At 41.2% G+C, this 21,751-nt stretch overlaps 2 protein-coding genes across 2 annotated transcripts; one reads left to right on the top strand and one right to left on the bottom strand.

The window, feature by feature from the left end:
* Positions 1 to 997: 997 nt before the first annotated feature.
* si:dkey-166k12.1 (solute carrier family 22 member 13) lies at positions 998 to 10,171 on the top strand. Its single transcript, XM_067611415.1, has 10 exons — positions 998 to 2,285; positions 3,379 to 3,482; positions 3,998 to 4,152; positions 6,220 to 6,388; positions 6,587 to 6,701; positions 7,267 to 7,373; positions 7,482 to 7,693; positions 7,798 to 7,906; positions 8,025 to 8,237; positions 8,630 to 10,171. Exons 1-10 carry the CDS (start codon positions 1,947 to 1,949, stop codon positions 8,730 to 8,732), a joined length of 1,626 nt encoding a protein of 541 aa, XP_067467516.1. The 5' UTR covers positions 998 to 1,946; the 3' UTR covers positions 8,733 to 10,171.
* On the bottom strand, positions 10,001 to 21,256 carry zgc:110239 (uncharacterized protein LOC550326 homolog). The gene is made up of 11 exons (XM_067611414.1): positions 21,075 to 21,256; positions 20,255 to 20,314; positions 20,083 to 20,175; positions 18,410 to 18,582; positions 18,022 to 18,283; positions 17,738 to 17,933; positions 16,532 to 16,725; positions 16,355 to 16,446; positions 14,433 to 14,594; positions 10,649 to 10,838; positions 10,001 to 10,557 (listed from the first exon to the last, which is right to left on the bottom strand). The coding sequence occupies exons 1-11, from the start codon at positions 21,118 to 21,120 to the stop codon at positions 10,370 to 10,372; spliced, it is 1,656 nt and encodes a 551-aa protein (XP_067467515.1). The 5' UTR covers positions 21,121 to 21,256; the 3' UTR covers positions 10,001 to 10,369.
* Between the last annotated feature and the right edge of the window lie 495 nt (positions 21,257 to 21,751).

Genomic DNA, 21,751 nt, shown 5'->3' with positions numbered 1-21,751 from the left:
AGGACACGAGGGGTCACTGAATGGTTTGATGAGCATGAAAATGATGTGAATCATATGCTATGACCTTCACAGTCACCAGATCTCAACCCAATTGAACGCCTACGGGAGATTTTGGACTGAGGTGTTAGACAGCGCTCTCCACCACCATCATCAAAACACCAAATGAGGAAATATCTTTTTGAAGAACGGTGTTCATCTCTCCAGAAGAGTTCAGAGACTGTAGAATCAATGCCAAAGTGTATTGAAGCTTTTCTGACAGCATGTGGTGGCCCAACACCTTACTAAGACACTTTATGTTGACTTTTCCTTTACTTTGTCATCCGTCTGTGTGTGCAGCTTGTTTGTTTGTGGCTTAAATTTAACATTAGTCAACAATTAGGTATTTATTCATCAACATTGTAGCACTTGTAACATGGATCAAACATGAACAGTGTCTCTAGCCTCTAGAATATCAGAAAATAATTTTGGGGGGTAAATTGATCCATTGACTCAACTTGCCCCAACATCACTGGCATGTTTTACCCCACAACCTCCATTTTGACAAAACTGTTTCACACAGTGGCTCAGATCTGCAGTTATGCTAAGTTTATGACCTTGTTTTATAGCTTACACTGACTTAAATTAACATGTAATAATGTCCAAAGCTTATCTTTTTTAATTAAGATACAAGACTGATAACTTTAGTAACATGATGAATTCACTTGGCATGACAAAAATAATTTTTTTTGCTCTGTTTTGCTGACCATGCTCTCCACGTGCTTGAGTCCAAGATGGATTGAGTAATGTGAACTATTCTTTCTTAATTTGTAGTCACATGATTACTTTTGTTTATGGTTACCTAGATAAAGGGGATGGCTTTTTAACCACTGGCTCTATTTACCCCGTTCTCCCCTACTTATTAATAATGATAATAAGTGTTCGTTGCAGTTTTACAGCAGTCCTATGATGGAGTAATACTACCTTTGAATTAGGTGTTCTGTGTGCAGTTTGATAAAAACAACTTTACAAGAACTCATGTGTGACTGACATCAGGCACGGGGGTTGGAGATGAGGAGCGTCTGGATTAAACCTCTCTGTAGCCTACTTCAGTAATCCAACAACAGATGGCAGCAGAGGGCCTCTGAGGACAACAGTCTGTTTTTAGAGGCGTTTGTGTTGTGTGTGGGTTACCACAAAAACAATAGACTATTGCATGTTGTACATCAACATGATGAATGGAAGCATGCTGACTGATCGTCGGTTTCCTTAAAAACCGACACTATTTTTAATCCAGGCGGATTACAGTGCCAGTAATGTGGTGTGATTCTTGCATTGGAGCGGTTTTTTTGGGATTTTGTAATGATGCTATGGCCCTGCCCTTTAAGTAATGGATACATCACACCGTACGCGCTCCCAGCTGCCATGAATTAATGTGGGTTTCTTCAGATTGTGCGCCGTGTGGAAACATCTAGAGCATCTAAACAGCATTGGTGGCGAGTGGCTGGATGCATGATTTTTTTTTGTTCACTTCTTGCTTTTTTGTGGCGAAAATAAACAATGGATAAAGAAAGTTGATGCATTCACTTGTCCGGTTTCCATATTATTTTGTGAATCCGTCGGTAGATAAACCAGACATATGATTTTGGAGCATTTAATGGACCTGTCTAACCCCTCGTTTGGAGAGTAAAGTGCAGCTTGCAAGAAAATGAGAAGTGTCGGCGGTGGGAGGATATCAGTTAATGTTTACTTCAGGTCATTTCAGGACTGCTGAGATGGGTCATGTTGGTAGACTGCACCTCGACTGACCACGAAAGCACGTGGGAATATATGTACCTTGTTTACCTCCTGAACTCTGCACCGCATCACTGATTTATTGTCTGCTGGGTATTTATAGCCAGCTCACCACCTCCTCCTTTTCATCCAGCTGGAGAAGAGCCAGTCTCCAAATTGGACTATATTTCCCCAAAATGAATTTCGACCAGATTCTCTCTGCCATCGGAGGGTTCGGCAAATACCAGAAAATTTTATACATATGGATTTGTTTACCCCAGGTCCTCCTCGCCTTCCACATGATGGTGAGCATCTTTACAGGAGCCACGCCGCCGCACCGCTGCCGGGAGAGCTCGAGCTCAGCAGCCGGGAATCAGTCCTCCTCCCCCGGTACACTCAACCTGAACTTCAGCCTGTCGGACTCTTCTTGCTTCTCCTCGGATGTCCTCCTGCAGGGTAACCGCACGGAGCGCGTCCCATGCGGCGACGGATGGGTGTACAGCAAGGAGACTTTCCAGAGTACCACAGTCACCGAGGTACGCTACGGTGCTGATGTGCACATGAAATATTACATGTTTAATCAGGGATTCAAAGTGTGCAACTTAGGTTAAATTCACTCTCGATACAGATGTTCCATTTTCCCATGTGTTTAACATTTGGCTAAAATGATAAACATTCAAATCTCTAAATTTCTTATAATAGGCCAATAAATTAAAGAATAAAGCTAAATAAACAAAATATCACTAAATGTTGTCAAGGCCACCACAATCCTCACTACTGATCATCACACATACTACAGTATAGGGACTATAAGTATCTATATTGCGGTAAACAAAGTATTATATATGGCCCTATTAACCTGTTAAGGGGCCTCTGGCCAAAAATGAGCTATCTGGCTCCCATTAACCCTTCCTCTTCCATCCGTACATTGTGTACAGTATTCTGATTAAACACAAATTAATTTAAATCTATCACAGGGTCAGTCTTCAAGATTAGAGAATAAAGCAGGACCCGACTTCAAGTATTCCAGCAATTTGGAATGACACCTCTATAAAATTGGGGGATTTCTGAGAGATCCTGACTTTTAGTCCCTGAGAGTCATGCTGGATCATATGTTTCCAATAATGCGACTCTTTTGTTAGACCTTCCCCGTCTGTGAAATTCCCACGTTTCACACTGCATGCCCCACATTTGTAACGCAGGTTCTCTGTTAAAAGTTTTAACCCCAACTGGAGATAGAAAGTGTTTTCCCAGACTTTCAAAAACTCTCCTAGACCCACTGAAGACATGATAAACCTGTTCTCACAGGCACAGTGGTAACCATGACGTTTAAACTGACTTTTATAAGTAAAATTGGAAGAGTGCCACTATAAGGCCCTTATTGCGCTTTAGTAACAAACCAGTTGCAACACATTGCAACCTGGGGCTTTTGGGAGCCTCTCAGGGTCTGGGAAAGTTAGTAATCCAGCCTTGTTATCAGACCAATATGAACTCACTTTTAAGTAGCACAGACACAATTGATTCCAGCTTGGGTCCACTGCACAAGTACCCATCAGTAAACGAGAAGTTCAGTTTCATGTATTCTCCACTGACACCCCCTCCCTTCTGTGTGCTTTTTCCATCTACCAGTGGGACCTGGTGTGCGACAAAGCGGGACTGAACAGTATCGGTTCATCTATCTACATGTTTGGCCTGTTGGTGGGATCTCTGGTGTTTGGAGCCATGGCTGACAGGTAGACTTCTCTCTCATAGCCTTTAACCGCTGACTGTAGAGATACAGTCAGATCCTCAGCATCAAAGCATGGCTGCAGGGGCCGACCCAGCTGGAGTCTTTGGCACATGGTAGCCATGTGTAAGTAGGGCACTTGACACATGAAGCTTAGTTAAAGTGCTCAAGTTAGGTTTGACTGATTTATGCCATAGCAATACCTTTACTGTGGTATTGCTATGGCATAAATCTTGGAGTTTACAAAAATTCAATGTGGAAATATGACTGAAACAGCATTTAAATATTCATGGGGAATTGAAACTCTCCAGTGAATCCCATACTGATGAAATTCCTGAGGGTGTGTTGGCAGGGTGCAGTAGTTTTGATACACTACTGGCCTGTATAGACTGGTTTCACCTTGTCACTATCACACTGGTGCATTTATGCACTCATTTATGCATGTGCTTAGAGAGCATACTTGTGTCCACTCTCTCTCTTACATGATGCTTTAAAAAGTCTGTTCTAAATTGTCTGTGCAAGGTATGGCCGGCGTTTTGTGCTGCTGCTGTCCATCGCTCTGCAGACTGTGTTTGGAGTCGCTGTGGCCTTTGCACCCAGTTTTCCCGTCTACGTGACTCTTCGTTTTGTAGTTGGTGCCACAATATCTGGAGTCATCATCAATGCCTTTGTGCTGGGTACTAACAAAATACAGACACACTCAAACACAAACATAATCAGTATGTGAACTCAGTTTCATTCTACATAGTGATATTTTTTTTCTGTGAAAAATGAAACAAAATTTTAAAAAAAGATTAGATGAGATGTGAGGAAGATGATTACTGAGTTTATCAATAGTGTAAAAAAAGATTTTCAGGTTGTCACAATGATTTTGCATTAGATTTGACAAGATTCATGGAGAGTTCTTTTAAAATTCTTCTCCCTCTTAGGCTCACAATTTTCTTTCAAAACCCATGAAACATGAAAAATGCATTGTCACCAAGCTTAGCTGACTTGTTGGTCCGTCAGTCCACCACTTTGTACCTGACTGTCATGTCTCACCAACTATTGTATGGATTGCTATGAAATGTGGTACTCACTTTCATGTTCTCGTCATGAACTGTAACAACTTTTGTGATCCCTTAACTTTTCATCTAGCACCATCATCATGGTCAATATTTCTGTTTGTCCAATACTTTTGGTTCAGGATCAAATAGCTGCAAAATTTAAGACATACCCATCAGCCTCAGCTGTACTTTGTGTTTAGTGCTAATTAAAAAATGTTAGCATATTATAGTAACACGCTAAGATGGTGAACATGGTAAACATTATACCTGCTAATCATCAGCATGTTAACATTGTCAGTGTGAGCATGTTAGCATGCTGACTGCTGTTTAGTTGAAAGCACAGCTGTGCAGCCTCACGAGTTGCTAGCATGGCTGTAGACTCTTAGGGCCCTATTTTCCTGAAATAGGGCGCAGGCGCAGATCCAAATCTTAATTCCTAGCGTCTGGCACGTATGGGTGTGGCCAACACATTTTTTCCCAACCATCAGCACTGGTGCCATCTGGGCTCAGCCAGGCACAAGGTGGAGGAGAGACTGAATACATTATCAGTGGCTTGAATGAATGCATTATGTGTAGGTGGAGTCGGGGCGGGCTTCAATAATGACCAATCACATGAACTCCTCTCATTCCCTTCAAACTCAGCAATAGGTGAAACAGGGGAGAAAGGCTGAGTGAGAGGGAGAAATGAGTTAACCTCTGTGAAGCACCAGAAGTTCCAAAATATACATTCAAGACACCCCGAATATTAATATACATCAATCCAAATATGCTGACAATGGTAGAATGAAAATAGAGCTGATGTGTTCTAATATGTGCTGCCACTTACTTTGTGCAAAAAATTAATATAGGATAATTTAATATAGGATAATGTAAATAGTTCAGTTCTACTCTTCCTCTGGGTATTGTATATCTGCCACGTTGCGCCTGGCTGAGCCCAAATGCTGATGGTCGGGAAACATGCAAAAATGTGTTGGCCACACCCACATGGTCACACGCCAGGAATTAAGACTTGGATCTGCGCCTACACCCAATTGCGGGAAAATAGGGCCCCTAAAGGTGCAATATGTAAGAATCAGAGATTCCAGCTAGTTTTGCACCCTGTTGGTGCTGTAGGGGGACAAGGGGGCAAGGCACTCGGGAGTGCACATAAATGTCACATCCTTTGGATTTTCCTGGCAAGACTGTCATTCACACCTTCATGTAGAAATCAGTCCTCAGGCTGTTATAGCCAACCAAGAAAGTTGGGGAAGGAATTTTCTTATTTCGTCAGATTCTGTTAATTTTTTATTTTAAACTAAAATTGCCAAACAATTTTAAACTGAAATTACATCATTCTTACATATTGCACCTTTAAGTTAATCTTGTTACTGAACAGCACAGATATGTCACTGAATACACACAATAAGTACTATATTGTAGGAAGTTTGGATTCCTCACATATGGATTATGGAAACTGGTTAACACATAGATGTTAGTAGCAGCCAAAATTTTTCAGTGTCAGTCAAGGACAACAGTGGATTAATAAAGTCATATTGTTCTTTAAGTGTATTAATGTCTCATACTGTTTTGTGTTATTTTTCCCCAATCCAAGAACACAAACCCTTGCCACTCTTTCCTCAACCTCAAAGCTCCAAACCACCACCTCAATTTAACCCTCTCCCCATGATTCCTCCTCTCCTGCAATATTTCTCTCCATAGGCACTGAGTGGACGTGCACCAAAAGACGCATGCTGGCTGGTATCATCACCGATTACGCCTTTGGCCTGGGATACATGCTGCTGGCAGGCATAGCTTATCTGATACGAGACTGGAGAAAGTTACAACTGGCTATATCAGTACCAGGATTCCTGCTTATCTTCTATATATGGTGGGAGATTCAAGGGGCATCAGAACATTACATCCACTGTGTAGGACATGAATACATGAATGCCTTCTTTGTAATCCTCATTTCCCTCTCTGCCCTTATTTCTGGCATCTTCTCTTGCTTTTGTCCACTTGTTCTTCTCTACTCTCCCTTCTCTCGCTCTCCATGTCTGCCTTGTCCTCTCTCTCTAACTCTTGTCAGGGTGGTTCCTCAGTCTGCCAGGTGGTTGTTGGCCAACGACAGGAGGGAGGAAGCCATTGCACTCCTCCGCAAGGCAGCGCTTGTTAACGGCCGGGTCTTACCTCCCGCTGTACAGGTGTGTCTTATGCCATTATTGTATTATTTACGATGTACTGAAATATATTTCTCTCTGTTGCATACAGTGTGACCTGTTGAAAACTAATATTTTTGTTAAAAAATAAGGTTGTCATTATTGTATATATAATATAATAGGATATTTTGTCTATATTGTGTCTTTCTCTCGATACTTTCTGACAGCACTACCCAGTCTGTAGCTCTCAGCCCCGAGCCCATTTGTCCTATTGTAGATAGTATAAAATGGGCAACAAATAGTTTAATTTTTAAAGGCTTAGTAAGTCTCTTAAACAGCTGGGTAGTGTAGTTTTAGCAAATATTACTCAAACAAGAAGAAATAGGACATTTGTTTGGGGACTATTCTCAGCTGCGGATGAGTACACAATTATTTGCGGCAGCAGAACGCTTCCAATGGGATTAATTTAAAATTAACTACAGTCCTCGAGATCAGTCTGTAGCAACAAGGCATTACCTGTGGGATTTGTTACCAATAAGAAAAATGCAGAATAACACCAGTACTATTCTTTTAAAATGTTGCTTTATGTGTGTGTCCATGTGCACATAAGGTTGAGAAGTGTGATATCTTTCGTGGGGGGAAGCAAAGTCACTCAGCAGTGGATCTTGTACGAACACCTCAGATGAGAAAGAGGGCCATCATCTTGTTCTACCTCTGGTAAATGGTTTATGTGTGCATGCATGAACATTTGCTTTTTACCAACATCAGTGGCAAATCAATTTTCCTTTCATTACATTTTTTTTCTCATTTTTTCTTGCATCCCAGGTTCGTGAATGTGCTGGTGTATTACGGCCTCTCACTGGGTGTGTCCAGGTTAGGGACAAACCTCTATCTGACTCAGTTTGTGTTCGGGTTGGTGGAGATCCCGGCTCGCTCTGTGGTCCTCCTTGTGCTGCCCTGCAGTCGACGCTTTTCCCAAAGTGGCTTTCTTGCTCTTGGAGGACTGGCCTGTTTGCTAATGCTTGCTGTCCCTGCAGGTAGGATTGATACTGTGTTTTTGTATGCACAGAGTGTTAAAACAGGCGTGCATAAATTCATTTTATCACTGGGATAATTATTCTTACTTACCCTCTGTCTCTAGATCATCCCAGCACTCTGAGTGGGCTCGCCATGGTCGGGAAGTTTGGTATAACAGCATCCTTTGCTGTAATCTATGTGTACACTGCTGAGATATTCCCCACTGTGCTACGGTAAGACATGTCCTTACAATTTAAATTACTTTTCTCAAACACACATAATCCCAAAGTGATTTTTTAAAAATCTCTGATGGCAACAACTACAACAATTTTTCTTCTTGCGTCCCCTCAGGCAAACAGGAATAGGTGTATCTAGTATGTTTGCGAGGCTGGGCGGTGTGTTGGCCCCCATTATCAACATGCTTCATAACCACAGCCCCACTATACCACTGGTCATCTTTGGTACCTCCCCGCTGCTGGGCGCTGTCCTGGCCCTGGCACTGCCTGAAACTGCCGACAGACCTCTTCCTGACACAGTGGACGACGTAGAGAACTGGGACATGAGGTACAACAGACAATATGACCTCTGTTTTTCACTGGGGTGGGGCTTTTTGAATGTTCTTTTTATTCAGATTAGTGGTGACACTGCAGTTTGTGGTGAACTAAAATGCAGAGGAAAGCTGCATGCTTGAAAGCAAAGTACAAGAAATTAAATGGGAAAAGCAAGTAATTAAAAATAATGCTCTGCTCTTCGCACCAGCTGTTGAAGTGTTATCACAGTTTATACATATTCTGAGCTGCTTCTGAGCTTTGTTCAGCATACTGTTACTGTGCCCTTGCTGCTCAGTGCCCATGATCCCAAACAGGATGGAAAATCTCACTTCCTTGTTATTTCCCATGTGAAGACACAACCTCTCTGACTAGCTCAGTGTTTACTTTGTGTTTTGTCTATTACAGGTCACCTCCTGACAAGGAGAACCCTGAGAAGTGTGAGGATATTAGCGGATCAGCCAGCAGCACAGAGGAACAGGAGCTACGCCACCTAGCAAGCCAGAGCTAACCACATGTACACATGGATGCAGACATTCCATTATTCACACGTTATACAGCCTCGACATAACATCTTCTATGCAATTACATGTCAAAGGTCTGACCATGAGCTCTATGCAAAAAAACCCCTAAAAACAACATATATCCCCAACCACACTAGCATGCGTGTGCGCATGCACACATGCACAAAGCAGGCATTCATATATGCTGCCAGGGCAAATCAACAGTCCTCTGTTTTACCAGATGCAGGTAAACATCCGTATAAGTCAGGAATAAATGGTCGTCGTTTGCAACCATGTGTATTTTTCAGAAGTGTACACCTTTATTCCAATTTTGAGAGTTGGTTTGATATGTTTTACTTATGTGGGGAGACTGTGTGAATAGATCCTCTTTGCAGACAAACAGATTGCATATTTGTATATATTTATAAATCTGAGGGCATCAGTGGAGAGTTCAGATTTCTAAATCAGTGCTTTGAGGAATCAGACTGGACAAGAAGACTTAAAAGCAGCACTCCAACCTACTTTCTATTTCAGTACACACAACCATGCAGAGCAGCTAGTTTTGGGACCTCATATTTTTCAGGACTGAAGGATTTATTACATTTTGTGCATTTCATAAAAGCACATACAATATTTTTGTATAAAAGTGGACCATGTCTGTAGACTGTTTGTGAAATATCTCTGTTGTATCTTAATGCTGTACTGAACAAGCAACAAACTTTTCTTTATGTTCTTCTTCTTAAGCCAAGAGAAATGAAACTAGTCAATTGAGATTGCATGCACTTGTTACCTTTATTATACCTAATGTAGCCTTTTGTCAGACTAATGTAGTGAATTTGTAGTTTTGTATGAAAACTATGGGATGTGACTGATCAGCATGTGGAGATTCGTTTTCAACTTTGTAGACATTTGTTTTCTTTTCATTTTAACAAATCATACTCATGTAAAATGACTTGCTATGGTAACTTCAATATGTGAAATATCTAGTACGTTTTACAAGGGCTGTTATTTAGAATTTAAATTAATGATGCTCCAGGCATGGGTTGGTTGAAAGCGTAGGTCATGTAATATGTCATGTTACTCAGGCTAAAGGAATTTGATTCTTCAAAATCTATTATTCCTAAAAAATAAGACATTTCAGGCCAGTATGCTTTGAATGTGCATGCATGTGGAGGGGATAACCTGTAATTCCCCTGCATGAATTTAGAAAGCATACCTTATTGCTAACCACAGCATGTGGGTGTGCTAGATTAACCAGAGATGCCACTGAAGCCAGTAAATGGACAACTTTACAATGTTTTATTGTATTGATTCAAGCCTAGTGCATTTGAATGCATCATATGATCAAGTACAAGAATGAGTGGAAATGTGTCACCAAATGTACTTTGTACAACTGAAATGAAGGCACTGTGCCGATGTGCCACCAGCAATAAAATTGTCAAAACCATGTTTGAAAAACAGAACTTGTTCTTGCGCTAGTTGTGCAGCATCTTAATTCTGTACCATATAACAGCAACATTTAACACATTATTATCAAGCATTGATGCAATAACCACACCTCAACACATCCAACAGTCATTCACCCTCAGGCACTCACATAGTGGCATTAACAGAAACTGAACAGATTTGGGTGACACAAGCACATCTATGCCAGTGTAACATATGTAGCATCAGTGGTGACGCCACAGTTGTTATCTTTCATAGACATGAGGATGTAGCCATCATTGCCCCAGTAGGTGGACCATGAGTTCTTGATTAACCAGTATGGCTCCCCGCTTAGGGTGCCGTATCCCACTGCAAGCACAGCGTGGTCCAACGCATCAGTGGTATTACCTGAAAAACCCGGGAAACATTCTGTGTTACAGCAAGAGAAGAGTTACTGTAAAAAGCTTTAAAACTGAACACTTGTGTAAAATAAACTTACCACAAGCAGGTTCATAGTAGACACCGTGGCTGTAGAAAACAAAAGATCGATGTGAAGCGTCAATACTGACAGCCACTGGCCCATTTTTAAAAAGCGCCAACTTAAGGGCCTCTTCATCGCCGGACGTGACATTAGTGTAGCTCTGTACACGTGCAGTGAGTTGGGATGCGTTCAGGTGGCAAAATCCGTTCTGTTCAGAGAGAGAAACAGAAAATCCAAAACTGAGCCAACAGTTATCAAATATCATGTTTCTCATGCCTACTGTGCTGGTCAGAGCTTTACCGTTGAAGAAATACAAACCTCTCATAGATTTTAAACAAGTCTAATCTTAACATACAATAACTATGAAAAGCAGTTATTTTGGCTGGTTGAACTTTGAAATAACTGACTGGATAAAAATCAGTTTTGCTTAAAAGTTGTCAAAAGCTTGTGTGTCTGTATGTTAGGTTGACTGTGAACCTGAAGGTAATTGATGGCATTGAGATCATAATATTACATTCATTGTGACACATTGTACTGGTGAGAACATTTCATAATGTGCCTCAGTGACTTTTTCCCCAGACAGTTGGAGTCATGTTTCATAGGAACCGGTCCTGTTTTACAACTGAGCCTTGCTTAAATGTCAAAAACTGTCATGATTTATTTTGACAGTTATACCCAAGTTGATCTACGAGAAAGACTTCCAAAAGATTGTTGGATCCCCATTTTGTCAAACAAACGCCTTCACAGTTACCTGCCATCCTTGACAGCGGTTCTTTGAGCTAAGTGCTAATGTCAGCATGCTAACACGTTGATGTTTAGCAGGTATAATGTTTACCGTGTTCATTATCTTAGTTTAGTATTAAACACAAAGTACACCTGAAGGTGATGGGAATGTCATCAGACAAATTGAAGACTTTGACCTGATTGTGGCGCTAGATAAAAGTTTCAGTATCACCAAAGTAATTACAATTCAACCTATTGGGGGAGTAAATATAATTTCTTCGCAATCCATCTGTTACACATGGCCCTGCATGTATATTATTGCACACAGTCTGTGGGTTTTGTTTTCCGTCTCTCTCTCTCTCTGGGGCTTTCCCTCCCCTCTACCTGGCTTCTTCTGTAGGAGTGGAGCACCTGAAATCAATTAACCATCAGAGAAGAAAGGCAGACCTGATGGGCAGTGTGTGAGAGACACACATGTGCCTGAAGCACAGCTTTTCCGGAATTTTTCTCCCCGATTGTTTTTCCCCAGCATGTTTTAGAGCGTTGGGTTTTGTTATTCTAGTTTGGGTTGGAGATCATCGGTTGTCCAGTTATTGGGTTTTGTTTTGCTTCAGTTTAGTTTAGATTTTTCTTTTGGTAGTTTAGGGGGATGAGCTGGGTGCAATGATTCATTGCGTGGCTGGCTCAGTAGCTTCCCATCTTTTGCTCCTTCTGGCTGGGATCTCCACCCCCTCCACAAAGTAAAACATGTTGTAGTGTAGAGGTCATCTCTTTTGTTAGATCATTTATGGTGGTTGGTGCTTGTTAAGTTTTGCTTTTGATTGGGTAACTGCTTCAGTAGCTTGGAGTTTCAGTTTTGAGCACCCTGACTAGTTAGCCACTGGGTTGGTTTGAAGAGCTTGCCACTTTGTTGTTTGGCCTCTCTTATTTTTGGTGGTAATCCTAAGTGGGGGGCACGCTTCAGTGTATTGTAGTCGGCTACATCTCTGGTCTTCAGTGATGCACTGAGTTCAGCGTTTAAAGTCGCCTCAAGCTTGGCAAGCCACTGAAGACTAGCTCGGTTAGTTAGCCATCTCAGTAGGCAGGTAGGGGTTGGCGTGCCTCTCTACAGTATGTTCCCCATGTTTTTGCACTTTTCACAGCAACTTGGCTGTGAGATGACCCTACTTCTTGTTTGGTCACTTTGTCTTGTGCAGCTGTAATAATACTTTTGTGTGCAGTAACTTGTGGCAGCTTTGTGTTGTGGTAACTGCACTCTACATTTGTTGGGTCACTTGTGGGTTGCTGCTTAGGTGTAAGTCGGCAACATTTGTGTGTAGTCGTTGACTATACTGTGACCACTTTGTTGTTGTTGCAGTCCACTTTGGTTTGGTCATTTTGGGTGTTACTGCTTTTGTGTATATTATTGTAGTTGTGACCTTTTTGTTTGTGGGACATAGTCACTCACAGATCAGTGGATCTTAGTCTAGAGCGGGTGGCCTCCCAGTTCGTCAAGTCACCTTGTATGTTGCTGATTCCTAACATCAATCACATCAACCACATAGTGTCCATTTTGTGTTGTGGTAGTAGCAGTTCACTTTTGTTGGGTCTTTGTGTGTTGCTGTTGTTATATGGCAGCGACTTTGTAATTGGTCTACTTGTTGTGACCCTTTTGGTTTGTGGCTGTTGCACTTCCCTTTTGTGTTGGTCACCTTTTGTTGTGTGTGTTGTGGATAAATGCAGTAACTTTGTTTGGTTTTGTGGTGTCATTCACCTCATGGTGGTAGTCAATTTGTGTCTAGTGGGAGTGGCACCCACTTGGATTGAGTGCTGCTCACTCAAGCAGGAGTTCTTAGACTCAGTGGTGGTAACTTTCTTGGCCCTTAAACACTTTGAAGTTTATGTTGGCTCTGCTAGTATACCAACCGTTGTTTATACTGACCACCATCCCCTTTTATGTATTAATCGAATGCGGAAATCAAACCAAAGACTTATGAGCTGGGCATTCTTCCTGCAAGCCTTCAAAGTAGAGGTCAGGCATTATAGGGGAAGAGAAAATGTCCTCGCTGACACGTTCTCGTGTTGCTAGTTTTAATATGTGAATAACATCCGTTGTACTCCCATTATTCACCATTTTAGGGTGGGGGTGTTACGTGTGGCCCTGCATGTGCATTACTGCACACTGCTTGTAGTGTGTTTTGTTTTCCCTCTCTGGCGCTCTCCCTCCCCTCTACCTGCCTTCTGTAGGAGTGGAGCACCTGAAATCAATTAACCATCAAGGAAGAAGGGGGGGCCAGAGGAGCAGTGTGTGAGAGACACACGTGCCAGACAGCCTGCAGCACAGCTTTTCGGGAATTTTTCTCCCTTTTTCTCCCTAATTTTTTTTCCCCAGCATGTTTTAGAGTGCTGGGTTTTGTTACTTTGGTTTGGGTTGGAGATCACAGGTAGTCCAGTTATTGTTGTTTTGGTTCAGTTTAGTTTAGTTTAGATTTTTCTTTTGGTAGTTTAGGGAGATGAGCTGGGTTTGATGGCCCATTGTGTGGCTGGTTCAGTAGCTTCTCCATCTTTTGTTCCTTTTGGCTGGGATCTCCACCCCCTCCCCTTTTTTTTTGTTTTTCACTTTTCTTTGCACAAGGCTTGTTATTTTCATGGTAACTCAGAGGTCTCGGTGTCCTTTTATATGTTTTGGTGTCCAGTTGAGCCTTTACTTGTTTGGAGAGGCCATAACACCATCCAATAGTTAAGAGATTTCACAAAAAATATGGTTGCACTAGAGGAAAAGAAAATCTGGAGATCACAAACCACCAACGATGGATTTCTGTACAAAATTTTGTGACAATCCATGATGTAGTAGAAGTGCAGATATTTCACTGGATATGGAATAACTTTAATCTGCTGGTTATGCTACAGGAAAAGTCAGGAGATCAAAATATTTCAGTTTGGACTGAAGAGGTGGACTGACAGACTAACCAACACTGCCATCCCTAGAGCCATGTCGCTAGTATGGCAAAAAAAGCACATGATTGGGTTTTTGATCAACTTTGACTTTATGGGTTATTTTATGTCAACAGGTACATGCATCACATCTTAATCATCTTACCATTCCCATATAAGCTCCATAGGTTTCTGTTGTGGCGATGCCTCCATGTTTCATGATCCACTCATACGCTCTCCACTCCTCCCCTCCATCACAGCCGTTATTGCCAAAACCCCAGGAACAGTCCACCAGCATCTGCTGAGACAGAACCTGCAGGGAGCCCGTCTGAAAGACGAAAGCAAAAACATGAGCATACTTGTTAGTAACCTGTCCTGCTCTGCATGAATCACATTCTCTGAAACCCAGTACCAACAGTTTCACCAGCTTTGGTATCTTATAGCAACATGTACTGTGGGCCTCCGAGGATCTAAAAAAAAAAAAAAACAACTAAGGGATTTAATTGACACACTTGGTGACTAGAAAAAAATGGGTTAAAAGGGGAGTGAAAAAAATGAAACAAAAGGTCATATGTCCAAAAAAAGACAACTAGACATACATTAAGGCTTCTCACAGGAACATAGTGACATTTATAATGAACATTTTTAAACCAGCTGTTATCTACAGGTTGCTAGGCAGATGCTGTGAGATCACAAAGTGGTAAATTTAAAATTGGCCCCTGGGGAGTGGCCCTGTTTGTGAACCTGCCGATGGGGACAGGGATGCTACATCATGCAGGTCACTTCCTGCTGCTGCACTGCATGCTGGCAGAGGTACAAAGACCGACTGCTGGGGCTTCACAACAGTACTTCCCCCCCCACCCCCGCCAAATCAAACTGTTCTTGCAAACACTGGGAAACAATTAGTCATAATCTTATAAGCAAAACTGCCAAACATTGTAATGGTTTAACATTAAATGGTGGTATTTTTCTATTTATCTCATGTTAATCTCATCTCATTCAAAAAAGAAGGCATCGTTTTGTTGTGCTGGTACACTGTACAACAACTCTAACTTATAAACTTGCTTTCATCAATTAACAGTACCCCTGCTTCTCAGAAACTTCTTACAAACACTTAACAACTCTGCACACCCCTTCTGAAGTCAAAAGAATCATTTTTTTAATAACATCCCAAATGTTTTTTCCATTTTTCCCTGCTGTGTGCCAATTACCTCCGTAGAAATCTCCCTTATCAGTCGATCAATTAGAAAACTGCAGGCACAGGGCAAGAGACATCATAAAGAGTGTGTGTGTGTGTGCGTGAGAGAGGGAGTCAAAGAATTTGGTCATGTCAATGGGGTGCCATCAAATCCCATAATAAAGCGGTCCAATGTGTGAATCGCGTTGCTCGGCAACACAGAAAAAGGAATGCCTTTGAGCCTTTGCCTTCTATGAGATGGAGGCAGGCCGAAGTTGACACTCGTTCAGTTTTATTTATTCACACACACACTGTCAAGTCTGTCCAACATGAGTGAAAGTCACAATGAATCGTCTTGTGGAGCCGCCCCTACTGACTGAATATAGACGGTGTACTAGGAGCAGCGCCTCTCCACGATCAAAACCTTTTTTTAAAAGTCCAAAACATCCTCAGTTCACACTGCTTACATCTTTATATTTATTTCAGACTTTTAAAACTTTTTGTATTAAGAATTTTTTCCTTTCCATGACGTTCTACTGCTGTTTTTGAACAATGCCACAAGAATGTAACACATTCCTCCTCATATTTGCTCCATGTTAGTCATTTCTACATTTCAACTGAATGTTTGACACATTATGCCCTTTGTTCCCATTTGACTCTGCTGTGTCTGATCATTTTTAACCCTGAATGACCCACTACTCTGCCAGGATTTTTCAACTTACAGCTTATCAGTTCTTCAATATTTAGAAAGGTGGCAATAATTAAACATTACTGCAATGCAAATGAACCAAAACATAAGCAAATGTAGTGCCATGCTGAACATCTGTGGCTTCAAAGAGCATAAGGGAGTAGCTATGCTACTTGCAAACACTGGATCAGGGCTAGTGACCGTGACAAAATCTGCTTTTTACCTTTAGGAAGAGAGCACCCTCTACTGCTCCAGTGGTGGCAAAGCTCCAGCAGGAGCCGCAGATGGCCTGGTCCTTCACTGGGGTCACAGCACCTGCAAGGACAAAGTTGAGGTAAAAACTGGATCACCTGCCAGACAGATGCATCTTTAGTAAACATTGCAGATTCTGTATACGTACCGTAAAGCCTCCAGTCAAGTGACTCAGGTACTTTCACTCCTTCGTAAATCTTGGAAGGGAAGGGGAGGCCTCTGTTTGGAGTCTTTCCTTGTCTTCTTCCCCTCATGGTGGCCAGCTCTGACATGGTGCGATCTGACATTGAGTTTAGAGCCAGAGAGAAAGACAGCCCTGCTCTGTTCTTGGAGTGGACGTACCTACAGCAGCAGACAAGGAAAAAGTCACAGTTAACCGAAATCTTTCAGTTTAATTAATCTGTATTCAAAGCACTTTCTGAAATTCTTACATGGCTATGTCCTAAAAAGAAAAGAGCGTGATGGTCATGCTAAAATGTCACAACTCATCATCATTTAATGTTCCTCTCACCTGAGATTATTTTTTTGTGATCAAATTTTTATTTTTCAGTACTGGAGGTTAGATTGAATATAACAACAAATCATCAGCCGCAACAAACATCTGTAATACTGGACATAGATTATTTTAACATAACAAACATGATACTCTTGTTTATCCATGTACAATATGACATTCATCAACTGCCTGACAAGGGCTCTTCTTTGCTCCTCCAGTCTTTAAAGTTTCCTCTCTTCCCTTCCCCCACCCTGGATGGCACATGGGTAAGACAACCCAAAAGCAACAAAACTGAAAAAATAAATGAATAAAAAAACTGCAAAGATACAGTGTACAGTCACAGACATTATTTCACGATCTGGGTTATGTAGATTAATTTCACTTTATACAGTGCCTCGGACAAGGTGTCAATTGTATTTCCATTCCCACCGTTGGTTCGAGCTATAAAGAGTTCCAGACAGATGATGTCTAATAATGAGAGAATCCATTGAGAAATCTGAAGTTAATAATAATACTAACAATTTCTAGCAGCTGCCAGACTTAAAAGAAGAAGTCTTCTCTGAGATTTGGTAACATTAATTACTGAATCATCATTTAGAAGTAAAGCATTAGGTAGACTTGGAAGTTTTGGTTACATTAGAGAGCACATGTGCAACTCTAAACCGAAAATACTTCACGTCTGGGCAATTCCACATTGTGTGTAAATAGGTTCTCACTTCATTATTATTACATAGTGTACAAATGGATGTGAGACAGAGCTGGTATTCTAAACGTTTCCTGGGAGTCAAATAAAATCTATGGGTGACTTTAAAATGAATCATTTGATGATTCAAATTTCAGGACGCGAAGGGCTCTCACCTGAGATTCTGAACAAAAGCATGCTCCCTCTTCTCATGCTCCCTTTCGTCACCGTACTGGCGCTGGAACTTCTCCTTGAAATGGTTGAACATGCGCTGCGAGTGGCCTGAAGCTGATGTGTGGATGAGATCTTTCATCGGATTGGCCAATATGTGGTGTTCAACTCCTGGACCAGGAAATCCTCCACAGCTCATACCTGTAAAAAAAAAAGACCAAACAGAGAAATGTTTTCTCTCCTTTAATTCCTCTAAAACATCTTGTAACTACAACACTACACTACAAACCTTCAGGGAGCAAGAATACTTTGGGGTCCACGTGAGTGCTGAACTCCTTGTAGTCCACCAAGTATTTGTCATAGTGGGACCCCAGCAGGGTGTTATATCCCATCATCTCATAGTGGAGGGGTGTGGCGGGCTCTGCCTTGCCATCTGCACCTTTCTCAGAATGGGTCACCCACAGTGTGTATGTGTTCTTCTTGTTACCGATTGTGGTCACATTCTGCCAGACTTCACACAGGGAGCCTCCGTAGTACTCCATCCTGAGAAACTGCAGGAGAGATGAAGTCTTTAAGTGACGGCCTTGTTTGGACGGTGACACTACTATGCTAAACATCAATCTAATAATGATGTTTTGATGTTAAAATACTACACAGAACATTTTACACACACAGACCTGGAATCCCTGAACATCAGGCAAAGATGTTTGTGGTGTGACGGTTTCATCTTTCGTTCCGTTGACCTGGAAGCACTTCATCACATTCAGCTCTGACTCTGTGGTCTCTGGAGTGATTTTATAGGAAACCCCCCACTGCTGCTCCGCCCCAATCTGGTATGTTGACACTTGGCCTGTCGATGAAATTGTGAAAGAAAAAGTTAGACATGGCTGGCTCCTTAGCAGAGGTGCAAGGAGCAGAGGTGATTCTGCAAAAAAAGCTAAATAATGATATAACTTTAAGGGCTATCATAGGCTTTTTGTGGTAATTACCTTGAACTTGGTACAATCTGTTAATGCTATAGAAATCAGCTTGGCGAGTAGAGTTACTAATGAAGTAAAGCATTACTGAAGTAGATAATTTACGGGCTACACTATTTAATAAAAGGTCCTAAATCTCTGATAAATTTTTCTAGACGAACTACAATAAAAAAAACTTGAGCTATGTTTCAGGAAGGCACCTTTTGTGTGGCTGATTTTATTTGTGGAGTTTGTACAGAAGATAAAGTTCTTTGTTTGCAATGTAATGTAAGAAGTTCATGTAGTGTTGTAACATTTTTCTCTATGTTTGACAAATGTTTCACCACTGCAACCGTATGTGGTGTCTTGTAAGTTCATGTGGGCGTAGCATTTATCTGTGCATGACACACTAACTGACTGACCAACTGACGTTTTCACTAAATACTATAGATTGGTATTTTCCTTACTCTTACTGAAGGTGTTTTTACTACTTTTATTTACAAGTAACAATAGGCCTCCTATACAGTGTCAGTCTACTCTTTCCTCCTCTGGTAAAGATGTTACTATTTTGTTGAGAGACATACTTTTTTACTTGCTTTGGTTATAAGAAATAAATGAACAAGTAAGGCTCCTCTCTTTTGTCCCCAGGGCCGGCTGTGTCTCAGAGGTAGAGCAGGTTGTCCACTAATCAGAAGATTAGTGGCTCCTCCAGTCAGCATGTCCAAGTGTCCTCGGGCAAGATACTGAACCCCAAATTGCTCTTGTAAGCTGTGCCATCAGTGTATGAGTGTGATGAGCAGGTTGACACCTTGCGTCTACCATCAGTGTATGAGTGTGTGTGAATGGGTGAATGTTGGCATGTAGCGTAAAGCACTTTGAGTGGTCAGAAGGCTAGAAAGGTGCTATATAAATGCAGCCTATTACCATTTCCCTCTGCTCTCTCCCCTCTATATCCTTACACACACACACAAACACACACACACACGCATCCAAAATTGTATTTATTTATTTTAATAAACATACACAGAGGGGGGTCCAAAATAGTTTCTATTTATGACTGCCTTGAGATAACAAACACCAAATGTAAATTCACAGAGACAACATTTAGAAAACAGCTTCAAAAAGAGACTGAAAATATGATTTAAAAGAAAAAAAAAAAAAAGGTACAATAAAAAAATCACGAGTATGTAACATGAGTCAACAGAACAAGTTCCCCAATTGTGCTTATTTATGCTTTTTTACTTCCCTGTTTACGCACTGAGTGATATATGCTTTGCTCTCGTCACTTTGGTCTGACACAACAGGCTCTAAGTTTCACATCACTAAACACACCAAGCAGGGAGAATACAGAGTCCGGTTTCAGAGAAAATACCACAGATGAAAAGGTTTCTTACCATGGTAGTAATCTATTCGGCTGGACTTTGCTGTTAGATCTAACCAGGCCTCAAAAGGCTCCTTAATCTCAGCATAGGGCAGAGAGATCACTCCTGTAATGGAAATGTGAAAGACTATTGTAATGAGGCAGAATTGTAATAACAAAGAAACCTAAAATGTTAAACTGCTTACCTTTGACATGATAGGACTTCCCAAAATCTGGAAGTGAAGGGACTGCTTTTCCCTCCGTAACTGAAAACAAACAAAAAAGGTGGTGAGGGTAGGAAGTGGTGAAAGGGACTTTACAGTAGTTTAGCTGACCTCATCTGTTCTTGTAAGGACAAACAGACCAAAATTAAACCTTTCTCTGACGATAGATGTAACTGGGTTGCTGGGAATATTGACAGCTGTCCTTGGACATTTACTCTTTGTCACTTCCAAAGAGATAAAGTCAAGCCAAATATCTGCTTGAAAAACTGGACATTTAGAAAATGTGTTACAACAATAGCAGAGAACTAGCTATGGCCTTTAATGGGTCACTGAGTCACATTTCTTACTACAGTTCACAGTGTGTTTTGTTTAGTAAAGAAATAACTGAAGGAGTATTAAAAAGAAATGGTTGAAGTTAAAGTGTTAGTCGATGAAGTGCTATTTCATGTATGACGAAATAAAGAGTAGTTTCAATAGTTTCGTCCGGGTTCATAAGCCATATTTAAGGATGTATGTGGTTTCCTGATAAGCTATTCGACTCTAAATTGGTGGATTTCTGACTAAAGTTTGGCGTGAAAATTTTCTGCGTACGTCAGCATGTCTGAGATAGAAGCCGTCTCCATTGTATTTGAAGAAATCGATCATCAATATCAATGTATTCATCGCTGCAGCCACTTACATTTGAAAGTATGAGTTTAGCAAATTGAACGATAACGTTGGCTAACATGAAACAACTGCTAGCTGCTTTCATAGCACGAAGATAGTTGGAAATATTGTGTCAATTTTAAATGTTGTGCCTTACCTACGACAGTCCACAAAAGCACAGCTGCAATGTACCAGAACCGCATTGTTTCTACTGCGCGCTCAGAAAAGCAGGAAAGATAGTCAGTCAGACTAAAGTAAAACAAAAACACATGACTCTGCAACCTATAACTTACAGCTCTCGAAAACACATAACGAACCACAAACAAAGTCACTGATATCCGCTCTCAACCAATCACACAGTGGCGTGGAAGCGTGTCCTCCAATCAGATACAAGAAGTAATTGTAGGGATATCATGTGATTTGTGTCATATGACCAAGGTATGACTATGTTATACTATGGTTCCCAAACTGAAGGTCGGGACCCCCACAAGGTGTATTAATCAAAGGGGTCGCGAGATGACGGGATAGGATACAGACAAAAAACAAAATATTTTGGACACACAAAATTGTGATTTTTTTTTTTTGCTTTATTTCTTGTGGATTGCTGTGTTTTACCTCCTCAAGCCTCTAAAAGTAAATAAAACAAAATAAGTCCTCTTTCTAGAGCTGCAAGGTTAGTCGATTTATCAGCACCTCCAGGTCCTTGCTTGACTGTTCAGTTTAAAAATTAATTTGTGAGTCACGTGTTAGGTTTCTCAAACTCATAAACATATTTCATTAAAAATCCCCTCTCAAAGTGTTCATTGTACGTTATAGAGTTATTTGCAGGACTTA

This window comes from Thunnus thynnus, chromosome 15 (assembly GCF_963924715.1).
Source record: "Thunnus thynnus chromosome 15, fThuThy2.1, whole genome shotgun sequence".
Taxonomy (NCBI): domain Eukaryota; kingdom Metazoa; phylum Chordata; class Actinopteri; order Scombriformes; family Scombridae; genus Thunnus; species Thunnus thynnus.
This window is presented reverse-complemented; position numbering and strand designations above follow the sequence as displayed.